The 21,266-nt window shown below is 46.9% G+C and overlaps 1 protein-coding gene across 2 annotated transcripts in view; it reads left to right on the forward strand.

Moving 5' to 3' along the window:
* Positions 1-2,350: 2,350 nt before the first annotated feature.
* The window catches only part of LOC144178483 (B-cell receptor CD22-like), a 286,568-nt gene continuing 267,652 nt past the window's right edge, over positions 2,351-21,266 (forward strand). For both annotated transcript variants that reach the window (XM_077706383.1, XM_077706384.1), the window contains exon 1: positions 2,351-3,187. In XM_077706383.1, the coding sequence (XP_077562509.1) occupies positions 3,079-3,187 (109 nt within the window). In that variant the 5' untranslated portion in view covers positions 2,351-3,078. The remainder of the gene's footprint in view (positions 3,188-21,266) is intronic.

The raw sequence follows: 21,266 nt of genomic DNA on the forward strand, positions 1-21,266 counted from the left end.
TGATGCAGACAGCGGGTTGGCACAACCGTTAGCACACTAGAGAGGGTGCTTAGGAACCCTGATTGGAAAAAAAAAATGCAAGGGCACAAGTAAACCGAAAATATTCGACTCGCTTCGAATTTGTCGATGACCTCGTCTCGTTACGTCATACGGGAGAATACCTGCAATGAATGCACCCGGAACTGTAGTCAAAAAGCCTTATCGCAGTTACAAAGATAAATATGAGCGATACGGAAGTAATGCTAAATAAGCATGCATAAAATTCCGTTTCATTATAGGCAACGAAGTACCAGAAACGGTGGAGGATTATTGCAGTCATGGGAAAATTGTGAGTTGCCATTCAAGCATGGAGAAGGAAATCAGGCGTTGAAATACTATGGATCATAGGCATTCGCCAAACTCATTGCTGTACTCAGAATACTGCTGCCACTACAACGAAAAGCGCGCAATGAATGCATACTCCCGGCGATGGCATATCGCCAGAAACTTGGCGAGTTTCTGAGAACCTTCAATGTCGCTGTTGTGACTTCAGAGACGAAAGGGCGAAAACTCCTGTTTCCTTCCTGGAACAATCTCTCTCGCTGCTCTGCCGACGGGGCTGCGCAGGGATGAAGTCAGGGTCTCTGCGCGCCATTAATGGGCGGCGTTCTACAGTTAAACCTCTACGTAACGAACCTCTATGTAACGAATTCCTGGATTTAACGAAGATTTTCAATTCCCCATCGCCAGCCCCATTGAAACCCGTGTTTTGGCGCCCTTTATGTAACGAAGGCGTTGCGACGGCTAACATCGATATAACGAATTCGCTACGCTAATGAGTAATGGTTTTTTTACCATTTTTCTGAAAATTCGGCTGGACAAATGCTCTAATTTGGTGAATTTTGCCCGCAACGCAAACTATCGCGCCATTTCACGCGTGAGTGAGATGTCGATTAGATGCTAGGACTCCCTATCGGCGTGTAGTGACACGTCTGCACTGCTATCTGTGTTGTCGGTTCGTCGATGATGCTTTTTTCGCGTATCTTCTTGTTTTACTGCAAATGTTGCCGAAAAAGGATAGTACTTTGCCGCTCCTGTCCCGAAACTGCTTCTTGACTCTACGTTCCCACATTTCCCCTCCCTCCTCTTCTCTCGTGATGAGCTAAATAAAGGTTTCTCAATTTTTCAATTTTCCCGCCTTCGCACGGCTCAGGAGCCATCTGTTGAGACAGTGCTCATCTTGTTCTTTAGTTTTTGTCTGTAGTTCTGCAAGCTCTGTTCTCTTTCGCATTGCTTTTATCTCCACTAGCTGGAGCCAGCCTGTGCCATTTTAACACATTATTTTTTTTTACTTGCAATCGTAAAAACCAGCTTAACAGGTACCCTCCTGTAAAGAACACGGGAGCTCAGGGTTATGTACTTACATCTGGCCTCGAATATAAATGGGGTTTTGTTTGCGCCTAAAAATTGGGACATGTGTGACTTAGTCGAGCAGTTTAGTAGTTTGGAGCGGCACTGCCTATATATATACGCCTTTTTGATTAATTGATTCAACGTTTGTCCGGAAGGCGGAATCGAAGAAGAGGACAGAAAGAGACCAGAATTTTCGCGGTTAAGTAGCCCAAGAAATACTCTCGTCCTTGCGAATTAAAGGGACCGTGGAACACTTTCGATAAGCGCTTTCACTCTTTCCTTCGCGTCTGGAAGCACTGCGAAAGCTATAGTTATCGCCAGCACGGAGCGGCACTGCGTGAGTTGCTCGTCGCACCAGACACGCCTTCCATTTCTGCTTTGTTTTTCTGGCTTTTTTAAAAAAAAAGTTGCTATCGATAAGGGTTCATTGCTGCAACTGATGGAAAACCGGCCAACAGCCGCTACATGGCCTTAGTGACGTAATTAGAGCCGCCGAAGAGCGTCAAGACCGGGAAAGATAGAATAATCTTTTGAGCGAGTTTACAAGTTATCTGATGGGCATAGAGCAGTAATTTTTGGCTGAGGTACTTTGCGACCCCATAATATAAGTACTGGGTGTGTTGGGTGACTACGTTCTGCAAGCATTAAAGATTTTTAAAAAGTTGAAAAAAGTGTTGCAGGGTCCCTTTAACGAGTCCCTCAGCGCAACATCCCTCGCGTTCCCTCGTCCGCTAGATGGGCCGGCGGAGCAGGGGGAACACGGGGGACTTCCGCATGCTCGACCCGTCGACGCTGAGCCCCGAGTGGCCCGGCGACCCGTGCTGGCGCTCTCTGTAGAGGCAGCGGCTTTCGGCTCCCACCACTCCCGGCCGGGCGGCGCTGCTCTCGGCGGCGAGGCCCGAGAGCAGCGGCCACGGCGGCGGCGCAAACATTTGAGCGGGCGCTAAAAGGCCCCAGCCCGAGTCGAACTCGGCCAGAGAACCCGCGGCGCCAGCGCGAAGCCGCCACGCCGATTTGCGATGCGCCCTGCGCTCCGCAGAGTTGGCACCGGGTCGTCGCCGTCGTGTCTCTCGCCTGCGCGCCAAGCCGCGCCGACGCCGCCGCCGCCCTACATCTGAGCGCGCGCACTTGCATTTCTTCTCGTTTCATCCTCCGCGTGCTGGGAAGGCTGTTGTGCTGCCCGTGTTTGACATATATTGTCGTTTCGGCACCGACTCCAAGGAAAACGGGGCATCTTTTTCTGCGAGAAACCCGTCTGCTCAGCGTCGTTCCGCGCACGCGAATGCTCAGAAGAGCTGTTAATTGACGCAGTGACGTAGGGAGAGGTCAAAACACAACAGTCGGGTGCGAACTTGTGGTTGTCACCACCGGTTGCAGACTGAGTTAGTGCAACACTGCAAACTCCACGCCGTGGAAATATTTTCTTTTATTGCGTGGGGAAACGTCACGAGTGAAGTGAGTGCGCAGTGTAAAGAACGTCAGTGTGATGGAGACAGGCTGAATACGAGTTTTCTGCTCGCTTAGTTCGTGGACATGACAATGACTGACCGCGAGGAACTTGGCACAACTTCGTTTGCCGTTGGCGTCCCTTTCGGCGGTTCTCTGTAGTAGTGTGACAGCACACCGAATCGTCTGCGCTGGGCGTGTGTGGCGCTCGCCGACGGACCCCCCGCTTTTTGGCTGGATATGTCGACGTCGTCGTTTCTGTGCTCGTGGACGGTGCTTGCGCTGGGGGCGGCGATGCGACTCTTCTTTCACATTCACCTCTCAGCAGGCGCCAGCGAGGGAATCATAGGTGAGCGCAAAGTTTTGTGCCAGCGGTTTCTTCGAGTGTCCGCGTGTGAAGGCTGGCCAGAGCCCGTCACCCTTCTTTCCCTTCACTTCGCGCGAAATTTGTAGAAGTAAGATAAAGTTAGAATTGAAGCCACAGATACTGTTGAAGAAAAAGAAAACAATGAGCAGGGGTCGAAATCTTGAATATTGGCAGTGACCACTGCACTTCTGATGCACGATTTTGAATTGTGATTAGGTAATCCTGCTACAAACATCACTGTTAGGAAAGAAATTGTTGTAAAATTAGCTTATCCAGTGTGGTGATGAGTTTCGGTTTGGTTGTAGGCAATTTTGCTTGGTAATTTTGCTTACAGCTCGGAAAGAAATATACGTTTCTAGTACTTGGCTGACATCTGAATCTCAATCCTAATGGTTAATGGAGAATACCTCGGCAACCTCAGACTTTCTGGTGATGTTCCCTTTGCTAAGTAACTCGGGGGACGAAATTACAAAGCATGGTTACCGCACTGGACAAGCAGAGTAGAACCATGGGCCTGAAAATTAATTTGCAGAAAACTGCAGTAATGCTCAATGGCCTCGGCAGAGCACAGCGGTTTCAGATAGGTGGCGAGGCAGAGGAAGCGGTAAGTGAATATATCTACTTAGGCCAAGTAGTGGCCCCGGATCCCAACCATGAGGCAGAGATAATTAGAAGGATAAAAATGAGGTGGAGTGCATACGGCAGGCATTCTCAGATAATGAATGGCAGCCTACCATTGTCCCCAAAGAAGAAAGCGTACGACAGCCTCATCTTACGGGTACTCACCTACGGGGCAGAAACTTGGAGGCTCACTAAATTGGTTCAACGTAAATGGACGACGACTCAGAGGGCAATCGAACGAACGATAATAGGTGTAACGTTAAGGAACAAAAAGAGAACATATTAGGACATATTAGTACAAACTAAGAAGAAAAAATGGGTATGGGCAGGGCACGTAATGCGAAGGCAAAATAACCGTTGGTCATTGAGTGCAACAGAGTGGATCCCTAGACAAGGCAACAGTGGAAGTTGGGATTTAGATTTGAGATGTAGTGGCAGTTGAAGTTAGGTGGGCAGATATTGGTCGCAATTAGCACAGGACCGGGATAATTGGAAATCTATGGGAGAGGCCTTTGCCCTGCAGTGGGCGCAGATATCCTGATGCTGAAATTGATGGTGATGATGAATCTTACTCTCGCCGGGCGAAGGAGCATTTCTTGCTATCATTTGATCTTGGAATAGCGCGGCTATAAAAATGAAGAGTATGATAGCACGCGAACTCTTGGATAACTTTGTTAAGAAACTGTACGTGGGATAGTAGGGATTGCGGGTTTCCAATGTGTCACATTGCACGCTTCGAAGCTCAGACCCGTGCGGGTCGACTAGGCATCAAGAAGGTCATGCAAATTTCTGTAATAGTTGCATTTAAACAGAGGCAGAAAAATCAGCGTTTGACGCGTTTGTAGCAATCGCCACAATCAGCAATTCTTGTTTCCGCTATCAACCACGCGGTCGTAACGGATGTCCGTTAACATTGCAAGCCACGATAACAACTGCGTGCCGTCGTTGCGCCTAATAGGGTCGCCATGGCATAACGGTAGTTTTTAATGTAACTTGCACGCTTAGCGACTGAATTAAAATCAAAGGAGTCCGCGATTTGATAATGAGCATACCATTGTTAGCTCATCATAAAAAGTGGAATGTTTTTTTCTTCTGATGATCGGGGAGGAAATCCATTTTACCTGTCTTTGTAAACGGCAACGCACGCACAAAAAGAAACAGTGTAGCAAATTGTCATACTTTAAGCTTTAACGAGAGAGAGAGATGGGATAGCATATATGTCCCGCAAAAAATCGAATGAGCTTCAGACTAGCCTTTTGTTCTTAAGTAAACAATAGGAAATTGCTCTGCGTGCCTTCACTATGCTCGCCGATTCATAGATACCGTCCAACACGCTATTTGCCTAGCCAGATTGACGAAGTTTCCAATTCGCCGGTTCTTTGAGGCCAGCTATTTGCGAACGAGAAATTTGGATGAAGACAAATCGAGGGTCATCGCAATCGAAGCGCTTAAATTTTGTTCTTTCTTCCTCGCGAACAAAAGCCTGCCGAAGCGCGGCCGACGAAGATGCACAAATCAGCAAATCGCCGATAACAAAAAAACAGTCGCGCAAAAGTGGGAAAACAGCGAGCTAGGTCCTTATCTCGAAAGAGTGTTGTAAATGTCTGCGCCAAATGGGCTCCGATCACGGGTAGTTTGTGCCTCGCGAAGACGTCGGGATTACTGGCGCACAGCCCGCGGACGGCAATCCCCCCACGTACCCCAAAATGAGAGGCTCATCAGTCCGGTCACGAAATTGAATGGCCCGAAGCGGAGACGACGGAACTCGGCCAGCGAAGTTAAATGCACGGAATGGTATTTACGGGAACAGCTGCGCCCCGACCTTCGACCGGCCGCCCGGATTCGAATCGGCGAGAGAGAAAAACGGAAGACCCGGAGGAGCGGAAAAAATATAAGAGACCGGGGCATACTGAGGGAAGGGAGGGAAGGTTAGGGGATGGAGAGGAAGAAAGAAGGGGGGGGGGTGGGGGCACTCGCTAACCCCGCGGAATCGAACGGTCAGTACAATCGCGGCAGGAATATAGCGCAAGGCAAACACGGGGTGGCCAAGAAAAGAGTGCGCGCAAGCGCGCGCACAAAATAAATTGGCTGCTGCCGCGCCCGATTGCGATCGATCATTGAGACAGCTTGAACGCGCTGCGGCAACACGACTCGGAGGCGTGGCTGTGGATTTTATTGCGCGAAACACGCGATTAGCAAATGAACGTGAGTGCGGATCAAACAGAACGGGACCAGTTGCCTCGCGAGTATTGACCCTTTGCTGCCCTGACGGCTTAGCATTCTTATTTGGGCTCTTCCGACGGGTAGAACAGTTAATGTTAATGGCCCTGCGCTAGCCCACGTTATACCGCAAGCGTCGCGGAAAAATGCGTCGTTGGCCTGATGATGGCGCAAGTGACGTCTGAGAGGCTGAACTGAGACAGTAGGAGACAACGAAATGGAAATAAAGGGGGGCCGGGTGCCTTCGTTAAATGAAATAGCTATATTTTGTAAATGTTTATGGACGCTTCTTGAGCTTAGAGACAAGATAATACATAGGAAAACTACAAGGCATAAGAGGTCAGATTACACTAATGGCGTACTTAACGGCGGTGACAGGTTAAATGGATTACAAGACGTGACTGTGGCATCTAGCGGGAATCAATAAAAATTACTTTTTTCTTTTTGTTTGTATCAGCTGATGTGGTTTAATGACACTGCACATGATTTGACGACAACAAAAAGAAGTCTAGAGGAAACAGGCATCTCCGAACAAAACTTCCACATATAGTAACGTCGCTGTGTAGCTACTTCGCAATTCATTCAGAAGTTTGGTGTAGGCGAGAAGCATTGACACACGGGCGCACAAGGTATACGAGACGGTGGCAATGCTTTGCGCGCCAATAAAACTTCAGAATGTTACAAAAAGAGCTTTTGTGCGGTCTTCTAGTGCTGTTATTACGCTCGTTGGTGGGCTGCTTCTTTTTCTGAAAGGCCGCGCGCTAAAATAGTCGTCCCGTCACGCTCCTTGTCGGAATAGTCGTCACATGTCGGAATTAAACGAAGATTAATTCTGACGTGCTCGTTGCTCTGAAATGGGAATAAATGGGCCCCGAATCCTTAAACGCAAAAACATGCGGTGTAATTTTGATGTACACGCCTTTGGGTTAAAAACAACATTTGCTGAGTTGGCGAACCGTCTGAATTCATAATGCAGAGTAAAACCATATACTACCTTGGTTTGCAACTTTGCTTTAAAATATATCTGCAATAAATTTGTTGAGCGCAGCCACAGTTTGAATAGTTCTTTCGGTAATCGTGCAATATCTGCAGTAGCAGAAGGCTAAGCAAGAAGCCGGTGGTTGGAAAGTAGGCTGAGAATGTGTACGGCACGAACGCTGATAGAAAATTGTGGATATTTTTACCAGTTTCGCAGAGAAATAACGAGAAAGTGGTTTGAAATTCCCGGACTAGTTGGATCCTGCAACATTCGTTCTAATATAAGATAGGATAAAAAGAAATAGAAAGGAAGTGAGGTTAACCAGGTGCGGAGCCCGGTTCGCTACCCTGCCCTGGGGAAATGGCGTTCAGGGGACGCAATACGAGGAAGGCATAAAGGGGGAGATAGGAATGGGAACGCGCGAACCCACAGTCCTTTTATTTGGCACTAAAGACGTTAGTACAATCGTGTATCATTCAAAAAACAGAGAAGGGCTTTTTGTCACCTGTGTATTTTTCGCTAGGGAGCAGTAGCCTGAGTACGCTGTCTCTTTGGGGGGGGGGGGGGGGGGGGGGGAAGAGGCAGAGGTGAGATGCGGAAGCACTCTTCTCCCTTCCTGCTATTATAACAGAAATTCCCGCTGTCAGACTACATTTCCTCAGAGCGGTCCATCTTTCAAGGAAAGGGGAACCCTCACTCACCCGAAACGATGAATTACCACGAAGGATTTAAGTGTGCATGCGTGCGGACACACGCTATGAAAGACGCATTAGCTTTGGTGTGCAACTTGCGAATTTACACAGGGGCGAATTAGCCATGGTTCAAAGGGTTAAAAGGGCTTAAAAAATGGCACACTTCGTGGTTTTGTTTGAAGACGTTTAGGCCTCCTGCTGATTTCCTTTGATTCAAACAGGGATAATCTCTTTCTAGAATGAACGCTTCGAAAAGGCTGTTCGTTGCATAATGGGCATAATCCTGAAATCAGCTCATAGTTCTTCAGTCTGAGGTAAATATGTTTCCCTGCTGTGTCCATCAGCTGATCCAGCTGATGGACACAGAGAACCGTCGTACTGGGACTGGTCGGGAGAAGGAAGCGATGGGGCCTACCTTTTTTTTTTTTTTTTTGAACTAGGCCTTCAGCACTGTTAATCCGGCCCTGAATTTCCCCAGAGAACGCATCGTACAGCGCCACCCAGATCATAACTCTGATGCCTGTGGCATGACTCTTCATATGTGAATGAGCTACGGAAAGCTATTAATAAATTTATTGGCATCCAGTGCTTGCCTTACTTTCGGCTGAATAAAAAACGCACGAAATATCTACCTACCGCTTTTCATTCATTCATTCAGTGTACCCCTAAAGGCCCTCTGGCGAGGGTATTACATAGGGGGAGGGGGGCAAGACAACATTATACAAAATTACTAACAAAAATAAAAAACGCATTATAACCAGTAATTAGTCGCAACGAAGGGAAGAAACAATAAATACAACCTACAGCCATACCGCGTTGTACAATCGTTAAACAATCAGATAAATTGGGAACATGGCTCGCAAGACCTCAAGAATTTGCTTGACACTATTGTGCCCATAATATTGGCTGAAAAAGAAAACTATATAACGCAAAAACAAAGAACAGAGAACATAACAAGTGGCAGCGTATGCAGAAATAGCCTGCAGCAAGAGCAACGTATGCAAGCTACTGCCACAATTCATGCTAGAGGTAAAAACTACAGAAAAAAAATTCTAGTTAGTGACCGTAGTGCGCAAGAGCTGCAAGAATTTATTAGAATCTTTTTCGGTGGCAACATGTGCTGGCAAGTCATTCCACTCAACAATGGTGCGCGGTATGAATGATTGTGCGAAACGAAGTGAATGACATTGTGGGCGTTTAACTTTATTGGGGTGATCGCGTCGTGGAAAGAGAGCAGAGGGGCTTTCAAAAAAACTTTCACGCAGTGACGGGTGATTATAAAGCTTGTGAAAAAGTGATAAGCGCGCATGTTTCCGGCGGGTTGAATATCATGCATGCAAAACAGACAATAACGCTGCACTTTTAAATCTCCGTGCTTCGTCGGCTTAGCTGTTATGCGTTCCCATAGCTCCACCTTCAGACCTTTGCGAGAGTGGCTAAGGGATCATTCAGGCCCTCACGAACGCAGGGAACTTGTGGTAGTGAAACTCTTACTTTCTGTCATCGTATAATTGAAGTGTACGTCTCTCAGAATGGTGTCTGGGATTCTTACCCACACGGAAGCAGTGTGTTTGCCGAAACACTTACGGGGCACCACGGACGTGCCTGAAAAGTCAGCGCGCTCATGTTTATTTAATTGTTTTGATTCTGTTCCCGGTTTTTCTCTGGGTAGCTGAAAATATGGCACATCTTGAACTGTGCCCATAGACCTCGTCCTTGAGCTGTTTTCTCCCATTTTCAGTAAACCAAATAGAGTTCTTTCAGTCCCCGACGAAGACTTCGATTGCCTTCCGTACTGCTTGGATCAAGCTGATGCTGTTACCCTAATTACCAGCGTGTTCTCGTTACCCCAGCACCCTTGTTTCCACAGTTAATCAATTTGCGTCGGCCATCAGAGAAACAATATGACGAACGTGTTGGAAATCACGGCAATTTCAAATTTGCTACGGATCCCCTTTTGCTTGCACCGATCAATTCGTACAATCGCAGAGAACTACCCGAGAGAGCTGCTTCTACTTTAACTAATACCATACTGGCAGATTGTCGGTCCAAGGGCAACTGTCAGCACTTTCAAGCGCCAATACTGTCTCAAATGGTACAGCGACTGTTCCAGGCGTTGGTCACAGGTATAAATTAATTATCCCATCTACGACTGCCACGTTTTCTCTCATCCTTGTGTTCTCAAACTGAGAGGATGCTATGTTTACACATTGTCGGCTCGGCGGGCCTCATCCGAGAATTTTCAGCACCTGTATAGTCAGAATTACACCACAAAAACACACCGTGGTCAGTGAGTGCTATGCAGTGCAAGGTCTTACCGCGCATGAGCCGCGTTGCCAACATGCGCGCAGTGAAAGTTGTGTTGTAAATTGACCTGGACAGGCCATACCTGAATAAAATAAATTACACATATATTTTTACTTCGAGCTTTCTTTTTTCTGGTAAATAACTGATATCCTCTGACTTGTTGTATTTTTTATGTGGTAGCTTGGGTAGAGCAAAGAGAGGTTTGCATACGCGAACATACTACCAGCAAAAATACAACTGCGGAGGTTTCAGTTCACACAGTAAACACACTAAAGAAAAAAGCAGGAAGGAAAAACCATATACAAATATCTGCGTCAGCGAGAGGGTGGCGTGCGGTCCTTTGGGGAAATGATCGTTTTATAAACTTCCCCAGGTTACGCGAAAGCGCTAATTTTGTGGCACGGCCGCACCAATTTGTAATTAAGGCTGCCGAAACTTAATGAGCCCTGCGGCACGAGCTTTATTAATGCGTGTCGCAGGCAAAAATAAACCGACTTGCATCTTTTGCGCACACTGGAGGAAAATGCAAGAAAAAAAAAGAATTGAAAATGAAAGCTTCGTATCTGAAAAAAAAAAAAAGAAGAAGCTGACGAAGGCGAGGGAATAAGGGCGAGAAAAGAGAAAATCGCCTGAGCTAAAGTGAAGGCAAGGCTGAAAGAAGTGAAGCATACGAAATTACAAAAACAAAACAGTACGACTTTTTTCCTCGTTTCTGTAGCATTCATGCTTCCGCACTCATGCTCGAGGCAAAGCTGTTTTTTTTTTTAGTTTTTTTTTTTCAAGGGAAGGAAGAGCGGCAGGGGGAGTTGGCATGTAATATTCATGAAGGGATTAGACCATACCAGCAAAGCGGACGTCGCGTTCGGGTATGCATGGTTCCTCTTTCGCCTGTCCTCGTAATGTCTGTATCGTTATTATTATCCATTTCCCCTTTCCTCCGTGGGACCGCACGCTTGCGTGTGGGAGTGCTTGTATTGTATGCGTGTGTGAGCGTGCACGCGAGAATGTGCGTATATGTGTGTAATATCGTCTTGTCCGTAAAGGTGGGTCTCGGAGGAGCAATACCGGGTTGAAGCGAGCACTGTTTTAATCATGTGCCCTATCTGAAATTACTCGGGGGTTTTGCCCATCGTCGGGCCTGCTTAGAATTTGAGTTTGCGTTTCGCGCACGTTCCGAGCAAATGGCATTTTCTCAGAATACGAGAAAGAGCTGTGCTGATTTCTTAAAAATTAAGTTTTTTTTTTGTTGACACCTCTGTTCTTGATCTCAGTTTTCTGACATCAAAAAAATCCGAGTGCCATTTTGAAATTTAAAGTTATCGCTCACAAATTAATGTTAACTCTCGACATGAAGGCTGTTATCTTTATTGCCGCCATGTTCTCTCTGTACACGGCGTTAAAGACACCGTCTGAACTACAACACATTTATCGCTTTCCCTTCGAATGCTTCTCTATGAAGCTTGTTATTTCAAGCACGTTCCGCTAATTTTATGGTTTATTGTGATTTTTGGACGCGCTCAATGATTTTGTCGAAGACGACATAATGTGTGGGTGACGTGTATGGTATAGCACTACAACGTGCATGTGCCATTGATATCGACAACATAACTTTACACAGGGCAATAAGTGCTCTGCAATAAAATTACCTTCCGGTTTAATGATCGTTGTTCTCTTTCTTGTGGAGAGGAACTGAGCCAACCCACTGCTTTACAAAGCCTTGATTACGTTCTAATTGCGACAATGAAGCCATCATCAACGATTGTTTCACTTCAGGTACAGAGTGGGTTTAACTGGTATTTCTCCCGTGATTATTATGCTTTGCAAAGTCTGTGTTTTTGCGACAAGGTTTTCTAGCAAATGTGCAACCAAATGATAATTGGCCAGGATAAATTATTACCGGAACTCACTCATTTAAGGCCCAATAAAAAGAGCACGAGCATTTAGGTAGACACCAGAGACGCATCTTCTTAGACTTTGCTCTGGTAACTGATTGCTATGGCTTATTTTTTGAGATTCGTGATGAAGAATGGGAATATTAATTACCCTTTATTGCGGATACATTAAAAAACATTTATTTGGGGGTGAAGGAGTGGCACATACGTGATTGATTCTTTACGGCTTCATCGCAAGTGGGTCCGCCTTCAAAAAACTCCTTTCTCACCACCACACGCATAATGTTGCCGGGATAAGGGGAGAGGTGCTCGCAAAAGACATTTCCGCCTTCTCTAACGCTAACGCGATTCCGCCTTCTCTAAAGACATTTCCGTCTTCTCTAATACAATTTAATAGCGTCACCAAAGGCAACCTGTTTGCAGATCGAGCAGTGGAGGATGGGACACAGGGGGGAAGCGGGTTCTTGACGGTTCGGGATGACTGAGTTATGAAAAGAAAAAGGCAGCGCGGAATAAGCCAAATGAGAAAATATTAGCGGAAGAGCGACATAAAAGAAACACGGGGTCAACAGATGCTAACAGCCGCCTAAAGGCTCGCGCCGGCGACGACTTGACGTGCAGCCGCCGTAGCCGGTGAAATATCGCTCGCCATATATTTCCCCGGGACGAAGCTGGGGCCCTTGACAGCGAGTAGGAGGAAAGCAAAAGAGACGATTGGCACAGGAACGGGGACACATCGGGTGCCTAACAGGGCCAAGGGCGGAGAAGGAGGGAGCGTGGTTGGCGCGAAAGAACAAACGAACGCTCCGTACAAACACGAACTCGTATAAAGACGGAGGTGCACTCGCTAAAGCGAACGGCGCGAGGATGAAAAGCAGGAGGCGAAACGGAGAACGAGGAGATGGCAGAGACGATTCGCCGGCGCCCGGCGAAGAGAAAAAAGGGCGCGCCTGTCGGAGGAGTCAAAAGGGAGATAAAAATGGCCGACAAGAGACGACAGGAAGGCTACGAACAATCGTCGTCGCAATAGGAGAACGCAATTTCAGGCAAGGACGCGGGGAAAACAAAAAGGACAGAACAGTAGCGTCGAATACCGCACCGATATAGGCACACCCCTCGAACGTTGCCGCCCCGCGAGAGTTCAAACGTTGCGACTGCTGCGAAAATGTTTTCCAGGCAGCCAGAATCTTCCCCTTCCCTCCTAACGTGCCTCTCTTACATCCCCTTTTTTGGCTTTTTACATCCGCGTCAGTCGCTGGCCCTTGTTTCCGACCGTCATCGTACCTCCCTCTCCCCCGCGCTGCTCCCCCGCTTCCGAAGCATCTTCCGACCCGCCGCGCTTAGAGACACGCAAGATCGCGCAAGAGAAAACACGCGAGCAGCCGCGGCTAGCCGCGTGCTCGCGGCGGGGACGGAAGACAAGCCGCTTCGGCGAGGGGCGTGCCGGCTTTCCTTGCCGAAGCTATTTCCGTCTTTCGTTGTACGCACGCGAAGCGACAGCGCGCGTAGCCCTCGCCGCGTTGTCGTTCGTCTCTGTCTCTATACGTGCGTAGTGGAAGGCCGCCGCCGAACACTGTAAGCGACACCACCGTCCTGGCGGAGCATCCGAGGCTGCGTAATAAAAGGCCGCACCGGGGGTCACCGTGGTTCACACAGCACGAATTCTGTGCCTTCCTAGTTCTTCCTCTTTTGTATCGAAATCATTTGCACTTGGAAGTCCAACAAATGTATATATAAAAAAAAAGGGGGGGGGGGGGCTAATATGCTTCGCATAAATTTTGCCTTGCCGTTGCCTTTACTGTTCCCGCTTTTTTAGAATAGAAATGACTGTCAAAATCAACGTCATTCCTGCAGTTCTGCTTTTTAAGCAGGAACTGTTTTTTAACGCGAAAGTGGTTTGTTCCGGGATACACAAAGATTTCAATAACGTCATATCCGTCACGGAAGTGACGCCAGTGCAACAACGCAGGCAGTCTGTAAAGGGTGCACCCCTGCACATAGGGTCTTTTTGTGGGGAAGCAACCGTTAGTACTAATGATTACGTTATACTTAGGGTTGTTCGTTTTCGGGTTTTATATCTTAAAACGAAAGTGTTTTATGGCGGGATACAATAAGGTTTTGCTGACGTCATATTCGTCATGGAAATGACGCCAGTAGACCTCTTCTAAAGTGACCAGCCAGCAGGACGTCGCTCGCCAAGCACACCCACAACACAGCCGCTGACCCGGAAATCATGCTCATTTCGTTGCAGATTTCACTGCCCATTTCACTTTCGTGTTTTACCGACTTATATGACAGAGGAATAAACCAGTTTTTCCCATTTATATGCGTCTGTAAAACCTCCGAAATAGTATGCTTGTTTTCTTATTATCACACATTGTTTACAATTATTTTTCTAATACCCTTTCCGACTATTACTTTCTTTTTTTAGTTTTTAAGAACACAAGTTCAACGTAGCACAGTTTCTTTCGTTAAGGTTCTGCCACTTGCTGACGCGTGATTCGGTTTCCTGCATTGTTCTACAGGACTGACATTGAATGTTATATTGCGATATACTTTGATTAACATGGAATACTCTTTTTTTAATAATTAACGGTAAGCGCGTTTGTCGTCCACTGTTCATGTGGGCGTGATGCACATTGCATGAAAAACGTGCTCTTTAGCAGCATTAAATTAGCGTATAGACGCGTGATAAATTCAGCTCACTTAAACTACAGTTAGAAGAATTATTGCGGAAGTTGTTTGGTTGGTTTCACTCATGCGCAAGTACCACTAAAGATTTCCTGAGTACCACGTGACTTCCAGACTACGGCCAATTGGAAAACTTGTGAGATTGCGCACATGTCCAAGAACACCGCTGTTGTAAAGACGGAAAAGTTGAAGAAGTGGGGTATAATCATTACCTGAGCAGCTCACTAATAGGTCGTTTCTGTGAAGAAATGTTTGAAGCGAGGGCGTCCACTGAGGGTGCTCCGGAAGGCGCCAGCGAATGCCTTGACTCGATGGCCAAGCTGCTCTCATGCTGAGAAGCTTAACTTTTGTTGCAGTTACACTGCCTAACCTAGCCAAACGTAACGCAATATAACGCAACGTAACATTACGTAACGTAACATGCCAACATAGTATATCAACACGGCAACATAATAAAGCATGACATGATATGATGTGGCATTACGTAATGTAACGTAACGCAACATGGCAATATAGTATATTGTGACATAATAAAATATGATGCGTAATAATGTGGCGTTACGTAAGATAGCATAACATGCATTACCTATCCCCATCCAAACAATGAATAGCGATAGGTTTTCTTGAGTGAACAGCTTTACTGAGTAAACCAAAGTTTTGTGAAATCCGCAACAAGAAGAAAAAAGCCACTGCTTATGACGTCTTTGGGACGTTGGGCGAAAACGCCGCGCGATGCTACTGAACAACCTGAAAAAGGCTGTTGCCTTCATACGACCGACTCACCCGCGGGTGGATTCGTCCGCGACTGAAAAAAAAAAGCTAGTAGTTAACAAAAAGTTTCTTTTTCCCAGCCCAACAAGCAAAATAATTTATTAATCATAAAAGAGCAAGCAAGTAAAACGCGACGAAAACAAAAATATCGAGGATTGGAAATGAGTTTTGTTTGGAAGTCAATGACCAGGCAATGTTTGCTTCGAACTCACGCGTCTGGAAATGTTCCATAAGCGTCTGCACGCTTACCAGGTGGGCGCAGTAAAAAAAGAAGGCTAGGCTGCCCTCACGCCGTTCATTGATGGGTGGTACGGGTAGATCCTTCGTATGGGTGGTCCCTCGGCTGCAATGACTTCCCGCTCGTTTCTTCAGCAGCGCGTCCGTAGATTGCCGCACCATGGGAAGCTACGGCAACTTTTCTTTTATCACAGAAATGGGCTGCTGGTCTAGCTCCAGAGTTATATTTATTCGTACCTTCGTAGGTACTGACAAATAAGTACTTGCCGTCCCGGGGGAAGGGTGCAGATGTATTGGAAGGTTAAAGCCTCGGTGAAGGGACGATATAAGAAACTTCGGCACAAACAATGAACTCTGGCAGCTCGGAGCATTGACGGTTGGGGTTCCATGCGACAGGGCTTCGTCCTGCAAAGGACACAGATTGTCTGAAACAGAAGATAATGAGCATGGTGGTGGCTGTGGTTATGACGATGACTACCATGGTGGTGGTGTTTGTACGTACGTTATGGCGTTCTTTCATCATAATTTCGCCAGATTGATCAACCCTCAGAGCAAAGAGGTGGCGGCTACGGCTAAATAGAACCGAAGTTGAGGAGCTATGGGCTTTTTCTAAATTTCTTATGAATCACGATGATGATGCGTTCCGAGAAATGAGTTTCTTGTCTTGGAATATGGTATTTTTTTTCTTGTATGAAGGTTTAAACATTTTGCAGTTGTGGTATAAAGATCAAATTCTCTTCTCATAGCTGCGCACTTTGCTGTCATCTTCTTTCCAGCACCGAGCCAGCGACGACGACGACGACGACGATTAGCAGCTCAATTGGGTAGAAAAACTTGACTGTGTTTACAGTTGGTACATTCGTGGGCAGTCCTTGCTGGTAGACCTTGAGCACCACAGCACTGCATCAGACAAAAAACCACGACCCAGCGTATACTACCCGTTCGTTTCCTTTTTCCGTCACGAGAAAACTCGCGTGCAATTAACTTTCCTCCTCTTTCGCGCTCTCCTTTCGCACTGTGCGTGACACTTGTCAGACCCGTACCCGGAAGAAAACATCGCGGCCTCCTCTGTGCTTCCACGCGATAGCGTCCCGAACTCACGTTTCCGCGTATCAAATCAGCTGCGCTTTTCCGCTTGACTACCCGACACCGACACCGACTCCGACTTATGAAGGGAAACCGTTGTGGTCACAGCCTGCAATCGCCTGCGAGGGCGGCGTGCTCTTTTAAAGAGCCGACAGATACTAGAAGATACCCTTCGCGACAGGCAAGCACTTGTCTCGTTTTCTTTTTTTCCCGCCTGAGGCAAACAGCTGTCATGGCCACGCTCCACAATCTACACTGTCTCACACGAAAAAAACAAATCAACAAACAAACAAGCAAACAAACAAACAAAAAGAAACAAGGGGGGGGGGGTTACGTAAACGCGCTACTTTCCTGTAGCCTGCTTCTCGGTGCGCCGTAACACCGCTAACGCAGTCGAAAAGCACTCAATCTTTACAGCCACTTAAAAAATGATGTTCAAATTCAGCGGGTGTTTAGAAGACGCAGCATACGTCACCGATCGAACAATAGCGCCTGCCACGATTTTACTAAAACGCACTTTAATACAACTCCGGTCGTATTATTAAGAAGTTTATTTATTCCACCTCTAACCTCAACGACGTCAGAGCTGGCGATGATGCTTTTCCCTGATTATGAAAATCGTGACGTCGATCAGGACGACCCATCATGGCTTACAGTGCGCAACGCACTTGCCTTTCTCAGCGAGTTCTATTTGAACTGGTCCTAAAAAATTGTGCTGGTAAAAAATCCTAGAGGAATTGTTAAGGCTTAAGTGGGTGGGTGGCATAAACTTCAGAATGGTCCAGTGGTCATCACTAAATTATCTTCATTTTAAAGCAACATGGCAGAAGACCAGGGAGCACGGAAAGCTGAGTTGTGGAGAAGGGTATTGACCTTGGCGCGTGCAGTCTTGCGCTGAGAAATATTTGCGCTGAGAAATATTTGCCTAGGATTAAGTATACATCATTTTCTATAATAAGAAAATGCTCACCCAATTCGCTAATCAAAAGATGTACGTGCCCAAATTTTTCCTATTTTATCGATTACAAAAACAACAGCGTTTGAAAACACAGTTTAATAAGAAGCGACAAAGTTTCCGCGACGGTTTCATTAGTGCATCGCTGATGCTTCAACAGTCCGCGCCGCAGTGATGTGTGTGTAGGGGAGGGGGGGGGGGGGCAGGCAGGAGAGACAGAGAGACAGACAGACAGACAGACAGAGATAGAGAGAGAGAGAGAGAGAAGGGATGGAAGGGCGGAAATGCTGCATCGCCGTGCCGAGCAACAGAACCTAAATGTAGGCTTTGTTACCCTTTCGGAAAGTTCTTTTTCTGTCAAGCCTCTGTGTCAACACGTATTGCAAAGAAATGCCATTAATATTTAAAAGGGGCCCAGCCGTCTAACTTCAGCGCTTTTCAACACAGCCTGCGAGACACCACATCCTCGTTTCCACGTGTCGTTTCGTTCCCTCGCGAGTTTTCTATGCTCGCTTCCACCGTGGCAGAAATCAATGAGAAAGACGAAGCTCCCAATCAATACGCAATGGAAGAAAGGGGGAGAGAGAGAAAAGAAACAGAAGTGAGACAATTTTTGGACAAAAAGAAAAGGTTTATCACTATTTTGCATCGCTTTCGAAGTAAGTACTCCTGTACTATCACTGAATTAGCTGGGAAAACGTACAGCTGACAGAGAGAGGAAAAGGGAGAGATTGAGAAAGGGAACACGCACTGAAAACTCAAGCCTAGAAAAAGTGGCAAGAAAATGCTCACCAATCCACCGACATGTCACAGCCTGAGCGCTGTGTGGTACTGTCAATGATTGCCGAAACAAGCTCCCTTAGCGGACATGCGGAGACAGACAACAACAAAAATAGCCTGTACAGTTTTGGCGGCAGTGGTCAGTTCGGCGAGAAAAACAGCCCCTAAGAGTGTAGGGTTAGCCAACCCTTGTCACCTCTGCGGTGTCGTTTCGAGCTGACGTGTCTAGCTCCAGCGTCCGAATGCTTAATGGCCAGCTGCGTTTAATGAAAGGCAGAGGCAATTTCCGTTTCTGGCCAGGAAACCGATCGTCACGAGAGAGGAGGAAGGCGAAGGGAAGGCTGGCGGAGGCAACGATATGCTCGCTGGCCGCGTGGATGCGTGTTTTCGCTTGTTTTCCACCCAGCATTGGGGGAGGGGGGCAGCCGTGAAGTGAGCATTAACGCCGGCCAACGAGGACTACGTGCCGGACAGGCGGGGCACGTTTTTGGCAGGCCATCAGTCACCGCCGTCGACTGTATCGTCGTGTTCGCTCTTTAACGTGACTGCGCGCGCTTCCGACAGCACACAGTGCCACACACCGTTGCCCCGTTTCTATACACTGCGTTCGCTACTGTTTCCCTTGCAAAGTGCCGGGCGATCTGCGCTTGCCGTCTGTGTGGCGGAGGACTGTTGCATCCGCTGAGGCTCGAGTGCCGTTCCTCTCGGGTTGTCGCTTCACTTCGTGCCACACCACCGCCCACTCATGAAAATGGGAGAAAAAAGAAAGGCAACTACTAAAGCTGCTATTATTGCACGTCGCGGTAGAAAGAGAACGGATAGGAGTACGCGGGAGTTCAGATGTATGTTTGTATGTCTATGTTGAATACGTACAGCGGCACGTATAATAGTTCACAAGAGTTGTTATAACATCCAGGTCCTCCAGGTCTTTAGTCGATGGTGTTTTTTTTACACGGAAGCGTTTATTCTTCATCTTGAAGATTCCGTTGAAGTGTATGAAGACTGTCCATCGAGGACGCGTGCCGTAGGAAATTGAATATGCTGTTGTTTCAAGCATAGCATGTTGTTACACCACACCAACAGGGCAGCACAGAGAGAGAGAGAGAGAGAGAGAGAGAGAGAGAGAGAGAGAGAGAGAGAGAGAGAGAGAGAGAGAGAGAGAGAGAGAGAGAGAGAGAGAGAGAGAGAGAGAGAGAACTTTATTCTGGAACCGTTGGGTAATGACGAGTGGTGACCAGCGCTTGGAGGGTGCCGGTGACCTGGGCTGCTCGTTCAGCGAGTCCTTGCTGGACCAGCGGATCCGAGCTGCCTAACGCCGCCTCCCAGTGCTCCACACAAGAGATGAGAGGAAATGAGTTTTGAGGGCGCTGCCAAGTGATATGAGCAACTGTTTCGTGGGCTCCACAGTCGGTACATTGGGGAGATGGAAATATTGTTTGCGCTGCCGGTTGCAACCGGTACTTACTACGACGGGAGACAGATCTAGAAAAAGAGGACGGCTAATAATTACTCGATGGAGGGGCGAAACCAGGAAATTCGGAGGCCAAGAATGGACTCTAGCGGCGCAGGACAGGAGTGGTTGGACGTCGATGGGAGACAAGGAGGTTATACTAGAACCAGACGGACTCTGCTAGAACTTAGTTTAGTATGACCAGAGTCCTCCTTGATGGGAGTGGCCGCCGTCGTGCAGTGGACCTAGTGGGCTGCTGCGGATGATGATGATTCAACAGCCGGGTTCCTGAACAAGAGAGAGGGGCCCCAGCTCTGCTGTTTCTCCAGCCTTGCACACTTGTGCAAGCTGCGCCAATTTTTTTCTTCAACATAGGCGCTGCGAATATGTGAACCCGTAAAGAAGCTCGTTTTAAAATTTTCCCTCCTTTTGGGTGGTCTTGCATTTTAACTCAAGTAGTCTTTTCATTGTTTTTTTAAGTCGTACGATGCTTCTGGGTTTAATATTAACCATGTGTTGTTAATTTTAAATTGAATTTCAATGTATTTGCGCTTCTTGCGTCCTCCTTATTTGATTAATCATTTTTCCAACTCTTCTTGTTGAACATCGACTTGGATTTCTGAATGTGAACCATTTGTTCGTTGTACGTTCTGCTTCTGCAGTAATTCGTTAACATTACTTGCCAACTTTGTATTTGTAGCCCCGCTGTGCAATACCCCTAAAAGGAATGTAAGGGGAACCGGAAATAAATAAATAAATAAATAAATAAATAAATAAATAAATAAATAAATAAATAAATAAATAAATAAATAAATAATCAGCCAAGGTATTGGTCCAACGTCAAACTGAATGTTTCGCTCACACGTTGTAATCATTCCTAGTTTACGGCTCAAATACGTTTTCAGACTCATAGCTTGTCCTTAGCCATCGACATCTTGCCAGCGCTACCCACCAGGCTTGGAGCATGTGATATCTTTACTGCCGGTTAAGCGCCTAGGTGTTTTTAATGGCTGCAAGTAAGAGCTTAACACTGAACGGTTTGTACTGCTAGTAACCTAAAAGAGAAACCTAGCCTCACAAAATAGGGAACTACCGGACTTGATACACTGAGCTGCCGAGCACAGGTCCTATAATGGCACAAGCGTGATTAATAATGAACTCCTGGATTTTAATAAAAAATAAAGACGTTACACAATAACATGCATTCACCACAAATGAAGGCACTTACAGGCACAATTAAAAAGTGTGGGCTAGTTTAACGTTAAACCGTCTTGCTTTCTCGTTTTTTACGTAGCCTCGCGTGAAGTTTAAGCGCTTGTCGTTAGTTGCGAACCGAGCAGAGATAAATATTTAAATGAGGCTTGAAGCTGCGTGAACTAA

The sequence above is a fragment of the Haemaphysalis longicornis genome, unplaced genomic scaffold, assembly GCF_048455015.1.
Source record: "Haemaphysalis longicornis isolate Haplotype H1 unplaced genomic scaffold, Haemaphysalis longicornis Haplotype H1 scaffold_4, whole genome shotgun sequence".
NCBI lineage: Eukaryota > Metazoa > Arthropoda > Arachnida > Ixodida > Ixodidae > Haemaphysalis > Haemaphysalis longicornis.